At 41.6% G+C, this 23,010-nt stretch overlaps 1 protein-coding gene across 1 annotated transcript in view; it reads left to right on the forward strand.

Annotated features, from left to right (window-relative positions):
- The first annotated feature begins 2,986 nt into the window (after nucleotides 1-2,986).
- Actn2 (actinin alpha 2) overlaps nucleotides 2,987-23,010 on the forward strand; it is a 76,009-nt gene continuing 55,985 nt past the window's right edge. The window contains exon 1 of the mRNA XM_004640844.3: nucleotides 2,987-3,334. Coding sequence (XP_004640901.1) covers nucleotides 3,209-3,334 — 126 coding nt within the window. The 5' untranslated portion in view covers nucleotides 2,987-3,208. The remainder of the gene's footprint in view (nucleotides 3,335-23,010) is intronic.

A 23,010-nucleotide genomic window follows, 5' to 3' on the forward strand; every position in this document is an offset into this window, starting at 1 on the left:
TACACACATAAAGGGTCTCATTATAGAAGAGGAACAAGGGACTGTGTGTGTAGCTCAGTGGTAGAGCACTTGCCAGGCATGAGGCCATACATAAGTCCCACCCTAGGTCTTCATGACATTTTTAGCAAACAAAAGCAAGATGAATCACTGTCTGGGAGAAGATAAGACCATATTGGTCCAGGGAGCTCTGTTGCAAATACAACCCTAAGAAATGGGCTGGGTAGAGAGCTAGCAGGGTCTTAGCATTTTTGGCATATCAGCAAAAATGTGAAGGCGTATGGAGAATCTGTGGTAGGTTGCCCCTGGGACAATCTCACTAAAACTTTTATTTCTTTTAAATACCTTTTATCTTTCTGTGTTTCATTTTAGCTAGTCTATATGGCTATGCCTTCAAGTTCATTAACCTTTTCTTCTGCAGTGCTCTGGGGTACAAAGGGCCCATAATAGAATTAAACTGCTTCTGCAGTTTAATCTTGCATTAATGTCATTTATTATGTTCTTCATCTCAGACATTTGTTTTCACATCCAGATGTTTCACTTGTCTTTGAAAGAATACCTTCCAAGTGTCTTAAGTTTTTGAAAATGAGAAATATAGTGATGTTGTCTATTTTAACATCTTTGTTTGCTACTTTTTTTTTTTTTTTTTTTCAGTACCGGGGATTGAATTCAGGACCCTGTGTTTGCCAGGTAAGTGTTTATTCTACTGAGCTATCTCTCTGGCCCTTTTGTTTGCTACTTCTAACATTTATGTCAGCCCTGGGTCAGTTTTGATTGTTATTCTCATTATTATAACTTATGATTTCTGATGTTTTGTATGCCCAGCAATCTTTTATCACATGCCAGATATTGTGTTTTTTTACTTTGTCAGATGCTAGATGATTTTCTATGCGTATAAAGCTCCTTTAACTTTGTTTTGTGATGTAGTAAAATTACTTGGAAATAGTTTGGTCCCTGTGTGTCTTGCTTTTATGATTTACCAGTTAAGAGCAGTGCTTATTCTAGAGCTAATTATTCTGCATTACTGGTGCAAAATCTTCCTAAGAATTCTACTAAGTGCTCTGTGAATTACTTTTTGCAGTTCTGCCGAAGCGAGCAGGCACCCACCTGGCCCTGCATGAATGCTTTACAACCATCCCTCTAATCCTTTCAAGTGCTTCTTTGCTTGGCCTTGGGTAGCTTCTTTACAAACATGTTCTGTGGAATAATCATGTGGATTGCAGATCCCCAGGGCTTCTCTACAGTCCTCTAGAGAAATTGCAGATTTTACTTTGCTGAGTGCTGACTGTTTTTATACTCCTGTAGGTACTTCTAAGCTTTGTTCTGGGACACGTTTAAGTTACTTGGAAACAGTTTGATTCTTTCATGTCTTGCTTTTGAAGTTTTTTTTAAGGTAGGACAAAACAACATTTAGTCAAGAGCTAATTTCCGCCCACTTCTGAGTACTCTGTCAAATCTTTGAATTGTGAAGTTGCTTGAATTGTGTGTCCCCCCCGCCCCCCGCTGATGTAAACAGGAGCTATTATTCTTAGCTCTTTATAAGCTCAGATGATCACTCTTCAGTCCCTTCCGGTGCTTCTTTCCCTGGGCTCAGTATTTTCTCCCATGCATTATACCATGGACAATCTTAACGCCTCTGTTATTTCTTTCCTGTCATTCAGAAAATTATCTTTTCTTGCCTAATGACAAAATCTTGAAAACCTTTATTTCATGTATGTTTTAGTTATTTTAGACAGGTTGATAAATTTGGCACTATTTATTTTTGTCTCTTCTGGAATCTGAAGTCCCCAAGGGTTAATTTTGGGAGACTAACGTCATACTATTTTTGTGGGTCTTTCTTTCCTTTTTTTTTTTTTTTTTTTTTTTTTTTGGGTAATTGTTGCAATTTATCAAGCAAATTAGCCCAATTACTCTTGCAGAGTACCTTTTCCTTGAACAGGTATTCAAGCAACTACTGTGTAGTAGACACGTGAAGTTGCTGAGGATGGCCAATGTGAGCAAATCCAAGTCCCTGCCTACCGGGGGTTTACATCCTGTAAAGGATGTTTTTAAAAAATGTAATGCAGTGCATTTGCTAATTGTCCAAGTCTTTCTGCAGAAAGTCCAAAACAATGAAACTTCTTAGAAACATGGTTATCACAGGCATACGTTCATCTTGAAACATGTCAACAAATTAGAAGCCCTGGGGTCTAGGGATATGGCTCGGTAGAATAAGCACTTGCCTGGCAAGCACAAGGGCCTGAGTTCAATCCCCAGTTCTGCCAAACAAACAAACAAAACCCAAATTAGAAGCCCTGATCCTTGAAAGATCCTGTAGTCTCCTCCGCCTTCAGATACGTCTGATTTACAGTAGATGCTTAATACGTCGCTGATGTAAATTCAGCAGCATCGTGGCAGGGGAACAGCTAAACAGCACCACCGGGATGAAAAGCGGTAAGCGCTGCGGCTCAGGACAACAGAGAGCTGTAGGCGGAGCTGGCTGCTCAGCCTCCATCCTCAAATCCCCTAAATTTATGGCTGGCAGGTGAGGACTGACATTTCCTGCGTTGGGCCCGGTTCCTGACATTTCTATGCTATTGGTCCAAGTCCTTTGCCTTGATTTCCCCAAGTGGGAGCAGGGAGCCGAGGAGAAGAAAAGTGGGGGTGTTTGGGCTTTTAAACTTCACTCCTTTGGACTGTGTCATAGCCAGCGAACACGTGGAAATAGGAAAACACGAATCTGGCAAACTTGGAAGTGCTGCCAGAGGTTAAGACCCCGCCCACTCAGGGCCACCACGCGCAGGTCACCGCCTCGCGACAGAAGGCGGCGGGGTGCACGCGGCTTGGCCGAGCGGCTCACAGCTCCGGAGACCCCGAGGCCAACGCGCGCTGAACAGCTGGGCTAGCAGGGGGGCGGGGACTGCGAGGGCTGCGGTTGCACGTGTTCGGCGGGGCGGAGCCTGGGCGGGACCTTGGTGGGCGGGGCCAAACTAACACGTGACCCACGGCGGGGCTATTAAGCGGCGCGCGGCGACTCCACCTGGAGCTCGTGCTACGCTGAGACCCAGGCAACCCGGCGTGCCGCCTGCGAGGAGCCGCGCGAAGGTCGTCTGTCTGCCTGTCCTCCTGTCTGCCGTCTGCTGCTAGCCCGCCGGCCCCGCCGCGCTTCTGCCAGTCCATTTGTGCATCTGTCCGCGCCCCGCCACAGTCCCGACCACCTGCGCCAAGCACCATGAACCAGATAGAGCCCGGCGTGCAGTACAACTACGTCTACGACGAGGATGAGTACATGATCCAGGAGGAGGAATGGGACCGCGACCTGCTCCTCGACCCGGCCTGGGAGAAACAGCAGAGGAAGGTCAGGGGGCCCCACCGCGCGTCTCTGCCCCGGAGCCCCCAGGCTCCCGCTCCTGGGCGCCACCAGCGGAGCAACTAGCGAGGGCGCCCAGGGGGATGATGTCTGGTCCCTAAGTCCCCGTCAGAATGGAAAGCACGCCCAGGAATAGGCAGGACCCCGGGCACACGTGCGTGCGCGTGTGTGTGTAACACAGGAGTTGGAAAACAAAAAACGTTGAAGGAGAGTGCTGTGTGGTAGTGCTGTTCCTCACACCTCCCTGCGTGAGGCTAGAGTCTGAGAGACTCAGGTCTGCTCCTGACCCCCACTGAGTCTGTGACCTTGGCCACAGGGTTACTCTTCCCTGGCGCTGCCCTGTTCTTTTCCTCCTTAGTCCATCTTTTCCCATACTAGAGACCAAAGGCACATGGCCTTCATTTCAGCCCACAGAGCTACTTTCAGTCATTGGAAGAAATTTATTTAGTGTTTTGGGCTCCTTAGGGAGGGATGCTGTAGAAAACTACTCACTGATAAAGTCATAATTATTTCGCACTCTATTTATAGTTCATTGAGGTAAGCACACAGGGATGAAGTTGTCAGCCAGCTCCCAAGTGCACCCTCCTCATCCTGGTTGGCGCTCTCAGGGGCCCAATGGAACATTCCACTATTTCAAGGTTTCAGCCTTGCCTCTTAGGACAAATAGGGGGTGTTCACCGGGAGGCTACATCCCACCTTCTTTTTGTCCTGGCACAGATGCTATCTGGTCGGGCATGACAACTGAGACCTACAAACCCAGCCTTAGGATGTTAGTGTCATGGCCAGAGCCAGGGAGGGGCCTTGGGCTCCTCTTTGCCCTCCTTATTTTCTGGACATGGGACACAGTGGATTTCCCTTTTAAGGGCCTGCTTTTATTTATGTATTTATTGCAGTACCAGGGATTGAACTCAGGACCTTGCACTTGCCAGGCAAGCACTTATTCTACTGAGCTATATCCCCGGCCCCAGGACCTGCTTTTAAATGAACAATCGGTGTTGATCATGGAAGTGTTTGTAGCTGCCACTCTGGATGATCATGTGACTATATGTGGGGAATATGTGTGTGATGGAAAAAACACACATTGCATACCTTTCCCCAACACAGTGGGAAGGAGAGAGACCTGCTATCTGGATAACTATCAAATAACCAGACATTATTTTTATATCAGGATTTCACTTTTCTTGCCTACCCTCTTAGGAGTATCGCTTATATTATTATTATTATTATTATTATTATTATTGATACTGGGAATCAAACTCAGGACCAGGCACTAGCCAGGCAGATTCTGTGCCACTGAGCTATATCCCCAGCCACTGATATCATTTTAAAATTCCAATTTAGCTACATTTCAGTTTCTGCCAATATTTTTTACGATTTCTACCATCACTATCTAAGAGAATGGAAGTGAGAAATAGAAGTTGAGTCTACAAAGAAAAGCAAAATCAAGCTACATGTTTTATTTTATTTTTTCCATAATTTTATTGAGAAACAAATAGTAGTGAGACAGTTTCAAATCAAATTGGTAGACAGTTTCAATAATTAACACATTGCATACTGTCTTCCTAGTGGTTATTTGTTGTACAAGATGCAGACATTTACAAACACTATTAGAACAAATCCCTCTATTCATTGAATTAAGAGAATGAAGCTACAATGTTTTAAAGGTCTTACTGTGAAGGAAAGTTATGGCCTGAGGTTTAGTAATGTGTTATTACAGTGCATTCATTGATGCATCATTAGTGAAGAAGAAACTAAAAATTAATTTTTAGCGCTCAGTGTTGTTTTAATTTTTAACTTTCACAGCAATTTTAATTGCTATATTTTTCATGGGGTAAAAAAATTAAAAACCAGCAGCCTTGGCAGGTATGTCATGCATACCTGTAATCCCAGTACTGAGGGGAGGCTGAGGCAGGAGAATTGCTAAAAGTTTGAGGCCAGCCTGGGCTACATAGTGAACTGAAGAACAGCCAAAACTACATATCGAGACCCTGTCTCCAAAAATATCAGTTCCCACATCTTTTTTCAAAGATGCTTTTTGCTAATTAGAAACAATAAAATAGTTAAGGAATGGAACAGGTTGACTACTCTTTTTTTTTTTTTATGTATTTGGTACAGGATCTCCTTACACAACTCAAACTCATAGTGCTCCTCCTGTTTCAGCCTCCCCACTGCTGGAATTGTAGGCATACACCACCATGCCCAGACTACTCTTATTTTATTGTGTACATTTGCTTGTTTTGGTTGTTTTTGTTCTGTTTTATTGAGCCCAGGGCCTTCACATTGAGATATATCCCTAGTCCATTTTTTATTTTTAATTTTGAGACAGCCTTGGTAAATCAGTTTTTCTGGAGGTTTCTGTTGCATTTTTAAAAATACAATACAATAGCAGGTGAAAACCAGTGTAAATTTCCAAAGGCCACATTGACATGTCTTCTGCCATTTATTTATTTATTTTCTAAAAATCTTTCTTTCTTTCTGTCTTTCTTTGGTACAGGGTCTTGCTACGCAGCTCAGACTTGTAGCGATCCTCCTGTCTCAGCCTCCTCAGTGCTGGCATAGCATGTGGCACTGGGGATTGAACCCAGGTGCTTGTGCTTGCCAGGCAGGCACTTAGACTGCCAAGCTATCTCCCCAGTCCTCTTCTGCCATTTTTAATTACTTAATATATTTTCAATATTTTTGAATACTGAATAATGGTATTTATTTTAGGTTTGAGATTTTTCTGTGACCACATTATTGTAATTGTAGAGCACTTGAATTATATTATTAAAAAAGCAGACATACTTCCAGTCCCAGTTCAAAATAATGTTGAGAAGTTTAAAGCGAGAATTCAGTTTTTTCCTTAAGATAGTTGGAATGTTGTAGGTGATAGGTGAAAAGCAAAAACAAAAGACTACTCGGAGGCCATTGGGACAGACCTAGAAGAGACTCTTTCCACTTTTGGTATAGGACTTGCTCAAGTCACTGAAATTGTGTGGAACCCTGAGCTCAGCAGTCAGAGCAGAGGCCTCTATTTATGTCCTATGAGACAAACTGTTGGAACGGGGTGAGGACAAGATGCCATTGTTTCTATTGTGGGCTGCTTTCTCTACACTTGCCATTTCAGTGATATGCCGGGCATGCGATCTGTCAACAGATGCTGGTGGCACATGATGACGTCTGTAGCGTTCTAATGGATGCAGTGCCTAATTATACCCACATTTAGAGTCTCAGGGACTGGGTAATCCTTCCTGGAATGCCTTGCTCTGAAGACCTTGGTGACAGCACAGTGCTTTTCACAGGAGGTCATGCAGAAGATGCTGGGCTTAGTATGAGTATATACAGGCACATCAGCGTGTCCGCCTTATCTTGAAGGAGTGTCTAGTTCCTAAGCACTATGTGCCTTGTGAAGAAGATTGTATTATACTTCTTACAACTCACGGGTTGGAGAAGTGCCCCTTCAATATTACAGACACAATATTTATAATAGTAATGACAAGCTGAAAAGACCAGGATGATGAGGCTTATGGCTGCAGTTAGAGGGGACCTTTTACCACTCAGGACGTTTTAGGGACGTTAGTTTTCAGGTAACTTGGGCTGTCTGTATGGAGTTGTTGAAGTTTATAGCACATTGGAATCTAGAAACGTGCTTCCTCTGCTTCAAGAAACACATTCGGCCTGCGCATTCAGCCTTTTCTTCCATGGGAATTCATGGGAGGGAACTGCCACTGCCACTGTGCTGATGTGCGCACTGTCCCAGGCAGCTGCATGCTATCCTTAACCTTGCAGGAAGCTAGCTAGAGTCTGCCATTAAGAAACTCAGATACTGTTTCCATTCTTAAAAAATTGTTATGTATTAATCTTTAAATGGCTCCACCATCAATGAACTTTTCTAAGAGTTCTGGACATTTTTCAGAGTCCCTACAGAAGTTCAAGTTCTACATTCTTCCCACTTTGGATACACCAGTTCTCCTTGTAGCACCTCTTGGTTTGGCCTTAGCATGTTGCCATGTGTGGTCAGGCAGTGTGGAAGGATGTGTGTGCAGGCATGGCTGCCCAGAGGCGGGGATTAGATGAAGAGCTGGGAGTGTGCACACTGCCTGCCCCTGGGGTTGTATGGGAGCAGCTGCTGGCTGAGGGTGTGAAGCCCAGACTCCTCTCCTCTGCTCTGTGACACACATTCTTCCTGGGAGAAAAGGCACTAATTGTTCGGACACATTAACAAGCTGATGGAATTTCTCAGACCTAGATGACTGTCAGCTCTGCTTGATACTGTTTGACTCCAGCTGAGTCCCTAAAGCTTTCAAGTCTTAATTTGTTCATCTAGAAGGAAGTAACATCTCATCTTTCTTACCTCAGTGGGCTTTGTTCAGATCAAATGGTTCAACTAATTTGCATTAAAGAAGCTTTATATGCTGTAATGTGATCCATAAATGGTTTAACTATTATCATAATCATATTTTTGCAACAATATTTTTTCCCAAGCAATTTTAGTACTGGCCAACACTGCACTTGACCTTTGTGAATGATAGGATATTCACATTCTTGTGTAACCATTAACCACTATCCACTTCTAGAACTTTTCCATCATCCCAAACTAAAGCTGTGTACCTATCAGACACTTTGTTTTCTCCCTTCCCGTGTGTGTGTGTGTGTGTGTGTGTGTGTGTATGTGTTTGTGTGTGATGGAGATTGAACTCAACCCAGATCATTTGTACTGACCTATATCCTTAATCCTTTCTTGTTTTATTTTTTGTATATTGAGACAGGGTCTTGCCAAGTGTCCTTGGCTGGACTTCAACTCTAGATCCTTTTGGTTCAGCCTCCCAGAGTGCTGAGATTAGAGGCATAGGCCACCAGGCCTGGCTTCCATTGTACTTGTAAGGTTAGGATTTAAAACTCCAATGAACATAAGAAATTATTGATCTTAAGTGATGGATGCTTGTCTAAAGAGTAAACGTCATTTGAGGTCAAATAAGGAGAATCCTTGTAGGTGGAGAATAACAAGGAATGTGCTTATAAGGAAGTAGAACTTGGGTTGGGCCTTCCTTGGAGAAATAACTAGCTACTGGCTAAGTGGGGAAGGGAGAGAGACAGTCTTCTTGGCTAGAGAAATGGTGTGAAAAACCTGTTGCGTGCCTTTGTGGGGGAGAGAAAGGGAAGAGAAATTGGCAAAATGTAATACACTTTACCCACTCCTTTTGCACTAACAAGGCAGTCTTGCTCAAGTATTTTCACCCCATGATATAGAGCTGGGAAGCAAGTTCAGAGGTGAGGGTGCCCAGAGAGCGTTCAAGGCAGTCATGCCAGCGCGTGGGACCCTGGAAGCCTGTCTCCGTGTTTCAAGGTTGTTGTGGGCTCAGGAGGTGTTTGAGGAGTTGTGAAGAGCAGAGAGGCTGTGATAAAGCTGCAGATGCAGAGTCAGATTTACAGAGAAGGTTGGAGAGGGGCTAGGGCCAGAGTACCATAGGCCTGGGATGCCAAGGTGAGTGGGGACGCCATTCTCCAGCAGTGCAGGCTTCAGAGGCTTTTGAACAAGGAAGAACCCATTGCTACAGTGGCTTACTGTTTCAGGACCACCTGTGCGGGAAGGGCCTGGGGCTGGTCGTTCTAGGGGGAAGCCCAAAGTGAGACCACATGGGCAAAATAGGGAGAATCAGGACACAGGGGCTAATAGGACAGTGAGGAAGTCATCCATAAGAGTGATCTGGTGTGTTTGTAGAAAGTATCAAATAACCACACGTAAACTGAGTGGGGAGGGTGGTACATGCCTGTAATCCCAGCACTTTGGAGGCTGAGGCAGGGGATTGCTCTAAGTTCAGGCCAGCCTGAACAGCCTAGTGAGACTCTGTCTCAAAAAATAAAACAAACCACATGTGGTTCCTTGGTAGGCCGGTGCGCAAATCCAGTCAAGCAGATATGTTCCTCCCCATTAGAGCTCCTGGGCATAAAATGCAAGACAAAGGTGTTGACATGAAGCGAAGAAACTAATTGAGGAGCATCCATGTATCCCCAGGGAGAGATGCTGGAAAGATGAATATTTACAGGATGGGTCATCACTGGGTGGAGGGAAATGAGTGACCTACTGAGGTGCCAGTCCTGTGTCTACAGAGGGGGGACTGGCCTTTTGAGTGGGCTTTCATGAACAGAAAACATTCTTGATAAGATGGAGGGTAAAAGAAGAGATAAAGGCAGAGCCTTTATGAGCCTTAGGAATCCTCTACACCTAGCTAGGGACTCTTCTTCTATGTGTACACTTAGTTTGCTGTGAGAATCCCAGGCGCAGGAGTCACAGATGGAAAAATCACTCTGTCCTTGTAACTTGACTTGGGCACTGCATGATGTGCTAGGGTCTGCCTTGTCTTTTCAGTCAGATTCACCAAGAAAGAAATGTGCGCCCCAAATAACATTCCACGTGTGTGGGAGGACGAATATAATTCTTAGCTGGGAACCTTAATTAACGCACCCTCTGAAAGCTGTCAGAAAGCACCGCAGTTCTTGCTGCAGCTGGGAGACACCTACAGAAAGGCACAGGCTGGAGTGGGCGGGACACAGGGATGTGCAGAGGAGTTGGTACTGTTGGAGGACAGGCAGAACTCTGTTGGCGTTTCCCTGGGAACAGGGCTGACTCTTTCAGAAAGAACAGAAAGCAAAGAGTAAGGGAAAGCTCGCTAAGTGCCGTGAAATTTCAAAGGAAGGAAAATCTCACATGGAAGCATTTGGTCTTTCTGGAGAAGTATGAGGAAAGTTTTCTGAACAGACACATCTGTGAACATAGGCTCCCACCTGAAAAACACACACTCCTATGCAGTTTTCTAGATTGGAAAGTAGGTTTTTCTACCTGAAGTTCTGTCAAAGAGTAAAATAGAAAAGGTCACGGCTTGGTTGTTCATTCATTGAATATGGTCCTTCAGGAGCCCATGAGCAAGAATTGAGTTGACACTGTCTGCAGGCAGCGGGAAGCCCATCCTAGTCTTAGAAGCAGAAGTAGTGGTGCGCAGTTCCCCAGGCTGGTAGAGATGCTGAAGAGGGGTTTGCACAGTGCCCGTTCTGCTGTGTTCCTGTCAAGAAGGAAAACATCTTCCCAGGGGCCATGGAATAGGCCTCGTCCAAGTCCTCTGGCCCCACTTCTTCTGTTGCATGTAGTAAAGATGTCATGCATGTTGGGGCCTGCTTATGTCAGGTGCTGACCACTTCTTTTGTCACCTTTACAGGGATCATGCTTGTCTGCAGCCTTTTCTCCGTGAGGCTGGCACAAATGATCTTGAAAAGACACAAGACTCTGAGTGTTGTGATATATGCCTGTGTCACAGCACTGAGGCTGAAGCAGGAGGATTGCAAGTTTGAGCCTAGCCTGGGCATCGTAGTGATTTAGTGAGACGCTGTCTCAAGATTTAAAATAATAAAACACTGGGATGTAACTTAGCGTGAAAGTCCTGGGTTTAATCTCCAGTATCACAAAAACAAAAAACAAAAAGCACAAGCCTAACTGTGGTGCTTTCCTGTGTAGTGTCTTGGTTCTTCGTTGCTTTCTGGAGAGAATTCTGAGCTCCTACACTGCTTACGAGGCAGGGTCTGTGCTATCCACTGCCCATTTCCCCCAAAGGTTCTTCTGGATTCTACCCTGATGATTGCCTGTCTCTGTGTTTCACCTGTCCCTTTGCCTCATGCACAGCCCCTGTGTCCCTGGGGTGTTCTCCCCTCTGTAGCCTCTCCTCTGGGACCCCTGCCTTTTAGGTCACATGCCATGCACTCTGTCTGTCAGGACAGTGAACTTTCGCTTTGCTCTGCAGACCCTGTGCTCCTCACCTGGCTGCAGAATGTGTGCTTACATTGACTGAATGAAGAATTTTTTTTTTTGGTGGAACCGGGGATTGAACTCAGGGCCTTGTGCTTGCCAGGGAAGCGCTTACTCCACTGAGCCATCTCCCCAGCCCCTTGAATAAAGAAATTATGAATCATGTCTTGGAAAAAATTTAGCATGATTAGTTTCTTAATTTCAAAATTTAGTTTTAATAATTTTAAGTCTTTATAATGCCTTGAGCTATAAATGTCTTAACTGCAACTCATATGTGCTATAAAATGCTTTTTAAAATGTTTTCCTTTTTTCTTAAGTCTCTAAAATAATGGGCTTCTCTGATTTAATTCTTGTTCTAAAACTGAGCTTCCAGAGACAAGCTACCCATTAAAAAAAAAAGCAAAATTGGATTTTAAAGCTTTTGGAATTGAGAATAACATGCAGATTTATTTTAAATTATAAAATGTGTCATCATATTTATTTTAAAAGTTGTGGTAAACCTAAACTAGAATTGAAATGACTGCTTTTTCCAGACTGGAAATCTTCACCCATTTAAAGAAAATTTCTTCATTTATGATTCAGATAAGTATAAATTTAGTGTGTGTTTGTGTGTAAAACATGGAAAACATTTTGAGGATGTGGTATGCTTCACAGTCATGAAATTGGAAAAATGGAGAATAGATACGAGTTATTCTGAAGGCTGGAAAAGAGTTGGCATGTGCAGTATGGGTACCTGCCACATCTTAGGTGCCAGAGTTCACATCACTGTAATTTGTTTTTGTTTTCTAAGGGGTAAATGTGTTAGGCATTATTTCTACAAATTAATATATGTTGAAAATAGATCATTCTTAATATCCATTGTAACTTTTTTGCTAAAAGAATTCTAGCTTGGAAAAAACACTCATACTTTCAGTGATAAAATGGACAAATAAGTGAATATGGATGTTTGGGGCAAATGGGAAGCTGTATTTAACATGAAGCCACACAACTGAGTTTTGCACAGATAAACTGTAATTGACATTGCAAAGGTACATCAAGAAATCCTGTCTTTTGGGTGTCCTAAGGCATTCTTAAGCTACTTTATTATAGTCAAGCAAGATGTGAAGATAGTATTTAGAAGTAGGGAATCTCATTGATCATTGTTAGGATTTTAATATTTCATACATATTGGGTAGAACCATATATTTGACCTCCCTAAATTGCAACTTATAATGGTTCAACCCAATGAAACCACTTTATCACTATTGAATCATTATATTCCAGATCCTTAGCTGGTACTACAAAATAGCAAGGCCATAAAACTAACTTCCAATCATTTCTTGCCATATCACTAATTTCTTTAGTATTTATTTCAGAAAGCAAGGAGAGTATTAAGGTTTGTGGAGATTTTAAAAAGTATCTTTTTAATCAAGGACTTTTTTTTTTCTTTTTTTAAAATTTGCAGTACCAGGGATCGAACTCAGGACCTTATGCTTGCCAGGCAAACACTTATTCCACTGAGCTATCTTCCCCAGCCAGAGGGGAAAGCTACCGGTTAGGTGCATGAGTTATACTCACATGGACAGAGTTTGAAAGTAAGGCAGAGGGAACTGGAAGAGGATTTACTGGGATGATACAGAGTGAGCTAAGAATAGAGGACTCTGGAGGAAGCAGTGACATTAACTGAGTGTGGAAGCCTTGCTTCTCTGGATGAAAACGTGCATGTATTAGACACTTGGAAGCACTTAAATTGTCAGGATGATTCTGATTTTCTTTCTGGAGAAATCTCACCTTGGTGTTTAATTGGAACTTTGCCAGTCAGCCTCAATCAGGCATTTGGGTTGGGTTTAATTGCTGGAATAGAAAGCCAGGCCTTGGCACTGTGGAATGGGAGCTCTCCCAGCTCCCGAAACAACTTACACTTTCAAAGGAAGTGAGAATCTGTAAGGAATTAATTATGGTGGTGTGCTCAAGTCTGTGACATAAAATCCTTCTGACTTGGAATGGCCAGTGATTGGCTTTTTTGAGGAACACTTCATTAAAAATATGTGAGGATTACTTAAAACAGTTTCATCTTAGCATACCAACTGTACAATACAACTCCAAGATAAACCTTCTTTTTTCTGTTTTACCCTTTATAAAATTAAGATAGTAAAGTTATTGTCCTCATGCAGCTGTTTTAAGATTTTTAAAAATATAATTACTTTGGCGAGGTGTGGTGGCAGATGCCTACAATTTCAGTGCTTGGGAGGCAGAGGCAGGACGATTGCCGCGAGTTCACGGCTAGTCTGCGCTCCACACTCCAGCTACTCTGGGCTACATAAAATTACTTTGGGTCATGGAGAATACCACTCATGAAAATGGTAAAAGATATACTCAGAATTGCATCAGTTTGGGGGCCTGCCCCTTAACTCAGTTCTTTAAGTGGCTGCTTTAACCAAGCAGTCAGGCTCAGGTTGCTGTGGTTCGATCCCCACAACACAAGCCAGCCAGTCATGCCTTGAAGGCATTCGGAGGAAAAAAAAAAAAAGAATTGCATCAGTTTAGAGATTCATCCCTAGAGATTAAAATTTTTTAAAATTTGGAAGCAAAGACATTTTTTGAGAGGAGGTGAGAGTCTGTAGGGAGAGATGTGTGAGTTGCAACAAGACAAACTCTGTGTTTTACATTTTATGGGCTAATTTTTCTATCCTATAGTTGAAGTTTTATAAAATAAGAGGCAGCTGATTATTCTATTGTATACTCCTCCCTCACTGTAACATAAATACCAGAAATGTTCCAACTAGACAATAAAAGTGATATTTTCATGTATCCAGTTTTACCAGTGGATTTTTAAAAAAGCACATTTGTGTTTTTTGGGGGTATATATCATCCCTAGTATCACTGTATAAAGCAGAGAAGTAAATGTTACTGAGAATTTCCAGGCACTATTTTAACCACATATTATTGTTTGATCTTCACAGTAATTGTGAGTGGTGAGCATTATTATTTTTTATCTGTGGACATGAAGTAACTTATCCACTGGTGATTGAATATAAGGAAGTAGTAGCAGGAAAATGCACACAGAATTTTGTGTAAATTACAAAGACCTGGTTTTGTCTCACAGTTGGAAGTTTCTAGTATAATGGAGATGCTAACGATTCCATTCCATACTTTAACTGTCAGGACTAGGCTTTTTTTTTTTTTTTCCAGTTCTAGGGTTCAAACTTGGTACCTTGTACTTGCCAGGGAGGTGCTTATGTCGCTGTGCTGTCGCCCTGGCCCCTTTTTGTCCATTTTTAAATGTGCATTTCTCACTGATGAACTTTAAGAGTTCTTTGTATCTTATCTCCTGGCACACAGCATCCCCAGGCCCCAGATTTTCTGAATTATTTTATTTTATTTTATTTTGTGCTGATTCTTACTACGCAGTTCGAACTCATAGTGGTTCTCCTGTTTTTCAGCCTCCCCATGAATAATTGTTGATTCTCTTGATGTTATATTTTATTCTTAAGAGGATACAGATGACCAAGAACTACCTTTCAGAATCACCAAAATGTGCTTGAAAAATATAGTGAACATTTAAATTTTAAAAATTTATTATAGGGCCAGGGAGATGGCTCAGTGGAATAAGCGCTTCCCTGGCAAGTGCAAGGGCCTGAGTTCAATCCCCAGTTCTGAAAAAAAAAAAATTGTTATAGTAAAAGACATATTGCTGTTAATCATCTTCAAAATACGCCTTTCATTTTGAACATACATCCTATCATGCTTGCTACTTTCTGAGAGCAGATGTGGAAGCGCTGTTTTGGAAGTGTCTTTACAGTAAAAAATACAGTGGATGCTGCTACCAAAAGCCACCCAGCAGAAGGGCAGGCTTGTACAAGCACCACACTGTGCTCTTGTCCACTGTAGTCACCAGATCTGTCTCTGTGTGACTTCAGGCTTTTCCCCAAAGTCAAAATGACCATGAAAAGTAAACATTTTGAATGAATTCAATATATTGAAGTAGCTACAACAGTATAACTAAATATATGAAGGAGAACTTCCAGAACTGCTCCAGAAAGCGGAAACTACTGTAGCATGTGTTTGAAGTACAGCAGAGTATTTTGAAGGGATTAGTGGCAATATTTTACTATCATAATTTTTTAAAAGTTTAAACACTGTAATATTTGATCACATCTTGTGTTTTAAAGGTGACCTTTTAGAGGTAATAACCTGGTTGTCTAATTCTGATGACTTTCAGGCTCAGTAGGGAGAAGAGGGTAGAGCTGCACTTTGGCATCTTGTAGATGTGGGAGTTAGCTGACAGTGCCCTGAGCATCCATCCATGCTGTAAGGATATACGTGCACACAGGGTGTAGTAGTTCCCTCCCACTATGAGCTGATCCTGTGAACTGACCCTCTCCTCCACAAAGCCTGTGTTCTCTGCAAAGCCTCTTACAGTGTCTTGGCCACTACTGTTCCTGCTTTAAGCAGCAAGCATGAATTTGAGGCAGGCATTGAGAATAATGTCTGAAGATGTTGAACTTGATACTTCTGCATCTTTATTTTCTCCACCTCCCTGAGAACAGCCAGAGGGAGGAAGGAACACTGAAAGTGTTCTTCAGGAAAGGTTATTTTTTAGGGCATCTTGCCACAACTTCTTCTTGGGATTTTATGGACATACAGAGCAGCGCTTCAGCCTCTTAGATGTGTGTTTCCAGGGTATCCCTGGAAAAGAGAAGGTCATCTATCTGCTTTTAGTAGTTCTAGGGCTACCATTTTCCTTCCATGATTACTTTTAACTTTAAATGGTGAGAGAATGAATGAGACGCCTCACAGTAGTCTGTGACCTTGAGAAAGGCATTTACCTCTCATGACCCTACTCTTTATGAGATGAAATAATGGAGAGAGGAGTACTGTCGAGGTGGGGTGACCCTGTATCCAGGTTTGCTCAGAATAGTCCTACTCTGTGACTGTTGTCCCAGAGGGTTATAAATATAACCTCTTTTGACTCTTAGAAGTGACCCAGTTTAAACACCAGTTGGTCATCCTTGGTCATCCTCACAAAGAAGTGTGCAAGGCTACCTCATAGAAAAATAAGGTCAAAATAATGCCAGAACCTGAGTAATGTACATGAAGGATAGGGTTGCATTTCTCAAGGTATTAACCAATTTCTGATCTTTAAAAAATGTAAACATTGGTGAAGTCAAATTTCTTTATTTTTTTTTGGCAGAACTTGGGTTTGAAGTCAGGCCCTTGCACTTGCCAGGGAAGCGCTTATTCTACTGAGCCATCTCCCCAGCCTTAAGTCAAATTTCTAATACTTTGATAAATGTATACACCAGGACTGTAGTAATTTCTGAATCACCCAATTCACAAATCTTTTAGAAGACAACCTTGTAGATAGCTATGGGGGGGTGAGCTCAGAGATTGGAGGAACAGTGGGGTCAGGTCATCCTTTAAAATGTATGTCTCCATCATATTTTTGGTGTTTTATATGCAGTGTGTATGATTTTATAAAAATATATACTTATACATCACAAACAATTTTGTATAAATTTGTGTTAGGCATTGAAGATGCTTGTTTTGGGCATCTGAAAAGCTTAATAGTTACTGTTATGGTTTGTATCTAGCTATCCTCCCAAAGTCTCAGGTAGTCACTGGGTCAGGCTTCTAGTGTTTGTGTTTAATTCATGATCCAATGCTGGGATTGTGAGTGTAAATGCTGCTGTGATTACAGGTGTGAGTGTTACACCTACTTTGGGGCAGATAGTCAGAAAGCAATATGAGGAAGGGAGAGGCTTGCTCTCTGCTGTCTCTGCTTCTCCCTTTTTGCTCTTGTTGTTTTGCTGTTTATGGCCACCATGAACTGCTGCCCTGTGCCATGTGCTAGCCTGCCTTGGAGCCAGCCAACTATGGACTGAAACTTCCACAAGCTGTGAGCTGAGTAAACCTTTCCTTCCCTAATTTTGGGTGTCAGGTATTTTGTCCCAACAATGAGAGAAAAGTGACTGAGACAGTCATACATTATTTTGATATCTGAATCAGTTATCAAAGGTTTCCAGTTTTGTGCTTCTAGCAGTTTGAATATGTTCTCAAAATTATGAAACCAAGTATGGCGGTACATGTCTTACAGTCCCAGCTATTTAAAAAACTGGCAGGAGGATTGTAAGTTTGAGACTGCCCTGAACAACTGAGTGAGACCCCCGACTTATGATTATATCAGAAATAAAATAAAAAAGGCTAGGGGTGTAGCCTAATGGTAGACTGCTTGCCTAACCTGTGGAAGCCTTGGGATTGATCTCTAGTACTGGAGGGGAAAAGTCTGTGTTAAGGCATTTGAAAATCTGGGGGTGAAGTCATTGTAGGTATGTTTACTATGGTAAAATTACTATTAATGAGACATTTATGGTCCCTTTTTCCCTGGTGAGACATAAGTGGGATTGTCCCTTGTGTCCTTTAAGGACTTGGGCAGAAAGCAGGCAAAGCCATGTCAGAGATTCCTGATGTGTGACAGTGAGGTCTATTGCTGTAACTGGCACCTAGGTAACTGGATACAAAGGGCTCTGAGGATTTTTCTTCTGTGGGCCTAGAACTCAGACAGTGTGTATCTGCTCCATTGGGATTTTAAAGTGTGATGTCAAAATAGGAATTTTAATATGAAACTTGAAAAAGCATAATAAAGTAGCATCTTGTTGAGTGATGAACTTCAGAAAGCTAAGGTTTCTGGGTTATGTCCAGCTTAAATAATGCTCCCTCCTCATATAGGAGTATAGAGTATTAATGTAGAAAGGCTAGCCAGCATAATTCAGATAGTCAGGGACGCGGGAAAATAGATTGTTAATCTAGGTTTGTGAGTGTTACACAGTTTTCGCTGGGTGTTTTTTGTGGTGCTGGGATTGAACCTATGTTTTCATGCTTGCTAGGCAAGTCCTCTGCCACTGAGCTACACCCAAGTGCTTTTTTTTTTAAATTTTTATTTTTTTAATTTTTTTCCAAAGTTTTATTGATAAACAGATAGCAATGAGACAGTTTCAAATCAAATTGGAAGTACAGTTTCAACAAATAATACACTGCATATATTCTTCTTAGTGGTTAATTGCTGTACAAGATGTGGACTTGTGGTCCTATTTACAAACACCATTAGAACAAATCATTCTATTCATTAAGAGAATGCAACTATATATCTATCCTAACCACTTTGAATACACAGATACAAAATGGACATTCATAGGTATACCCCATTTTTTCTAAGTTCCGTTATTGAATATTATAGGTGTGTAAACTCAGCAAAATATTCTAAAAGAGTCCAGTAGACCATAATAGCATTGGGTCTTCTGTTTAACTGGCAATGTCAGAAATTATTGACCTGAGTCCCCCACAGCTCAACTTAACAGCATGGCTTTATTTCTTATATTTCGTCTTCATACTTTTCTACTGGATGGTTAAGACCAAGGTAAAGCAGGACCTATGCAACAAGAGTTGTAGCTTTTTGGTCTGAGAAGGTCAGTGAAATGCCCTCAGGATTTGTCCTGAGATCCTGTACCAAGTGCTTTTAATAGATGTATTTTTATTTTTTTATTTGTAAGATTTAGTTTTAAATGATTGCATAAGGAGTACATGTTCATTGTTGAATATGTAGGTAAAAAATTTTTAAAGTCACAACTCAGAGAAAAGAAGCGTTAACATTTTGCTATCCTACATGGTAGCTTGCTTTATGCTTTGGTTTAATTAATTGTCTGACATGTCTCAGGACACAAAAACTTTGTTGTACATTTTCTTTTTTTTTTAATGTATTCAGTACAGAGTCTGCAGGGTCTCACTACATATATTGGACTCATAATTATCCTCCTGTTTTCAGCCTCCCAAGCCCTGGAATTACAGGCGAGTGCCACCATGCCCAATCTCACTTGCTGTCTCAGCGTGCCCTGGGGTCAGGGCCGGCACAATATGCCGGGGATAGAACCCCAGCCGCTAAGCTCTGCCTAAGCAGGGGCTTTAGTCTGCTGAGCTATCTGGCCAGCCCTCCTTTGTTATATATTTTCATGAACACTTCCAAGCAGCAGATAGTCTCATGATTGGAGAAATACTAGCCTGGTTGCCTCTGGTATGGAGTGAGTTTTCCTGCTTTTACCCTGTATGCTCATTGGGGTTCACCCCTTACGTTCATCGGGGTTCTCCCCATATGTAGGAAAAGCTGTGAAGGTACCTGACTATGGTCTGGGACCACAAGGCAGAGAATATGGTGTATTACAGAAGGCAGTTTTCTTCTAAATGAATACTTCTATCCGTGTGTAGGCAGCCATTTTTTTGGGTCCCTGGAAATAGTATCAGTATGGTGAACTTGAATTAAAGAATATTTTGTTGTCTGTGTAGTACAAGCTGCTTCCCCAGTTGCCAGTGGGCTGAGGGGGGAAACACCCATGTGCTTTTCTTAAGCTAGAATTCACCCCAAAGAAGATAGTAAGCAAAGTACAATACATGGAGCTGTTGCCTAGAACAGAGCAACAGTTGGCTGTGTCCTGTCATGAAGCCACATCTTGTGCATAATTACCCAGGCACCACGGGAACAAGTTATTTTGGGAAGCATAGCTGAGGATCAATCATATGGAGGGCTGTTTGTTGGGAACCTTGATATGGTTGAAAATCCCCAGAGGAATTCTCCATATGCTTTGTGCCAGCTTGGGGGAGGCAGGTGTGACCCTGTAGAACACCAAACCACTGGCTAAGTCAGGTTCCCTGCTCAGCATGTCGCTAGGCTCAGATGACCAGGCAGCAGTAGCTTTCCTGTGCTTCTTTGAGCTTACTGGTTTTTTTTTTTAACCCTTTTAGAGCAAAAGTGAATTAGAATTTGATTTTGAAGATATTTGAAGTGATTAGTATAACATATGCTTCTAGCTACTAAAATAGTTTGGAGAGAATCTGCATATTTCTTGTCTTCAGCTTTTTGGATTTGATAGCTAAAGTGGGCCATTTTATGAGGCTCCCATGTGAACTCTGCTTTAGAAGGGAGAATGCCATATTATTTAATAATAAAACTTTGCTTTAAGAAATTTAAAACATCCGTTGATACTAAAATAGAGCTATCTTGCATTTCAAGCTAACATCAAGAATTCATGGCTTAGTAGCATTTAATGTCCTTACGTTACTTAACTCTAACTTGAGGATTAGAGAAAGGCAGAAATGAATAATTGTAGTTGAAAGATAAGAAATAGAAGAATGAATAATATGGACTTGTTGACATGGTAATAACATGCTTGTAAGAATTTTCTTGAGCAACAAGGAAATTAGCAGATAGAAGTATTTTAGTTTCTTTTTTCTTTTTTGGGGGGGTACTGGGAATTCAGGACCTCATGCTTTCTAGGCAGGCGCTGTGCCACTGAGTTAAATCCCCAGCTCTGTATTTTAGCTTCTTGATAAACATAATATCTTTATGAAACAGAAAAATGCTAAGTAATTCAACCCAAAACCAATAGTATTTATGGTCATCAGCATCAGAGGGAATGTGGGGACACCTACTGGGTTTTAAATGTGGAGTCTGTAATGGAAAAGGAATGTGGTGAGCCTCTACTTAGGACTGTGGTCAGTTTCACAGGATAGGGGAGGCACACTACAATTTAAGATCAGCAAGTGACAGACTTCAGTTTGTTCTGTGTATCATTATTGTCTGTTACTGTGTGCTTTCATCAAAATCAGTAAGATTTAGATTAGAATAGTAAATGTTTTAACTTATTTCAATGTTGATCTCCTTGAAGAAAGACTCTTTAAGAATTAAAAACAGTTTTCAAACCAAAGCATAATCATGACTGTCATACAAATATAAAGGTGATACCTTACAATCTGTTAGAAGACCAATGGAGAGACACATATATAGATCAGGAATATTTAAGTGAATGTCCTACTTGAGGCAGATTTTTCTATGGGCGAAGGGGCTGTCCCTCTACTGGAATTCACTTGGATGTCTATGGACATGTGATTTTGCATTGCCGTCATTTGTCTATAGGAAGATAGACTGTTGACAATGGCCCAGGTTCTCGCTGGAACTCGGCTCTTTCTCTATAGGACATCACCATGGATTAGCCCTTTCTCCTTTCTAGATTTGTTGTAATCTGGTCCATTCTTTCTGGAAGTTTTGAGAAAGAATATATATATATCAGATACGTATATCAGAGAAGTCATTCCTCTTACAAACTTAGTCTGGGCCAGGTTTGACTTTGTTGAAAAACTCAAAAGCATTTCCTGCCATTCTACACAACCTCAGAGCTTAGCACTTTTCTTTTTGTATCGGAAGCATCTATGGACTAAATTCAAGTCAGTCTCATGAGCCTGGCAGCTGAAGCCCAAGGTTCATAGTTAAAAATTTCTGATTAAAACCAGGCCTGGATAAGACTGCCTTTTCAAGTGCTAGGAGACCCATCTTTAACCTACCCACTTAAAGGATCATCATTAGCTGTGTTCTATTTTTAGGCACCCTCAGCAGGGAGGTTATGTGTTATTTTTGCAAAGCCTTTTTTTTTCTTTCCTCTTCCTTCCTTCCTCCCTCCCTCCCTCCCTTCCTCCCTCCCTCCCTTCCTCCCTCCCTTCCTTACTGAGAAGCTTACGGAGTCTTTCTTAACATTTAAGGATTTTGTAGTTAAGTTTGACATGATAATAATTTTTTAAACCTGTAATTTGAACATACACATTTTTAACTTTTCAATCTTTTTCATTTGTTTGGTTAAAAAAAATCTAATAGCCACCCTCTTTGATCTCTCCCAGAAAGTTCTACTAGTAAGATCTTATTCAAGCAATGATTCTCGAAAGCCATTGTGTTCCAAGCACCGTCTTGAACCCAAAACAAAGGTTAATGTTTCCTTATGTGTCACTTTCACCATCATTTCTGAGCCTCTTCAAGTGGTAATTATGAAGAGGCCTCTGGACACTTGAGGTGTTTGTATTGTTACCTGCCCCGCAGTATAATTTTGTATCTTTATACCTAGCATTGGAGAGAAAGAATTCCTGAGTCTTACTTGCAGGCAGAGCTTGCTGGAGTTAACACAAAAAAAGGGTGTCTCTCTTTTTTTCTTTTACCTTGTCATTGTTTAATTAAATTTGTCTTTGTCGCTGCCTTTGGAACTCATGTTAAATGCAGTATATTTCACTGTTGAAGTTTCAGTTTGTTTATGGGAGGTCACCGCAGCTTAAACTTTGAAGTAGTAGAGTGCAGTAGTTTCTAACTTGGTACTTGAGTGCAGCTGAGCCTGAAGACGTGGTTCTCTGGGCAATGTAGAGGTAAGTGAGGCAGTACTAAAAGCTACTGTAATCAGTTGTGGGTCCTTGGCTCACCGCATCTAAATGACTGGACAACCAAGTCTGGGTCTTCTTTTCCCAATGGAATGGAATAGGATTTAACTTTTTTTTTTTTTTTTTTTTTTTTTTTTTGGCAGAACCGGGGATTGAACTCAGGCCCTTACACTTGCCAGGCAAGCACTTATTCTACTGAGCCATCTCCCTGGCACCCCTGGGATTTGACTTTTTACAAGAGTTAATCTTAAGGCTTTTTGTACCTGTTATATTCACAAACCAAGTCTTGATTTGAATGTAGCCTATGATATTAATTGTTTCTCTTTAGTAATAAGGTTTTTTTAATTGCATGGGAAAAATATTTTTACTCCCCATTAGCAAAATCTGATGTTCTGAATAGCTTCTACCTAGAGAAGATTAAGATAAGTGAATGATGTTCTGTATTTTCTGAACAATGGTGGGAATATACATGTTGTATGTGAAGAAGGTGAAGACTTGGCAGTGTTCTGGTTTCTTGGATCTTGGCAGACCTTTTTGTCTGTGAAGGAGCATCCTGTGAATTGTGCTAAGCAACTCTTTGTTTATCCTTGGTGACTGGAGGCCAAGTATCTCCGAGACTCATGTAGGTTTTCATTGTGACAAGAGGCTGTCTTAATTTTTCTGA

The sequence above is a fragment of the Octodon degus genome, unplaced genomic scaffold, assembly GCF_000260255.1.
Source record: "Octodon degus isolate 3935 unplaced genomic scaffold, OctDeg1.0 scaffold00127, whole genome shotgun sequence".
Classification (NCBI taxonomy): domain Eukaryota; kingdom Metazoa; phylum Chordata; class Mammalia; order Rodentia; family Octodontidae; genus Octodon; species Octodon degus.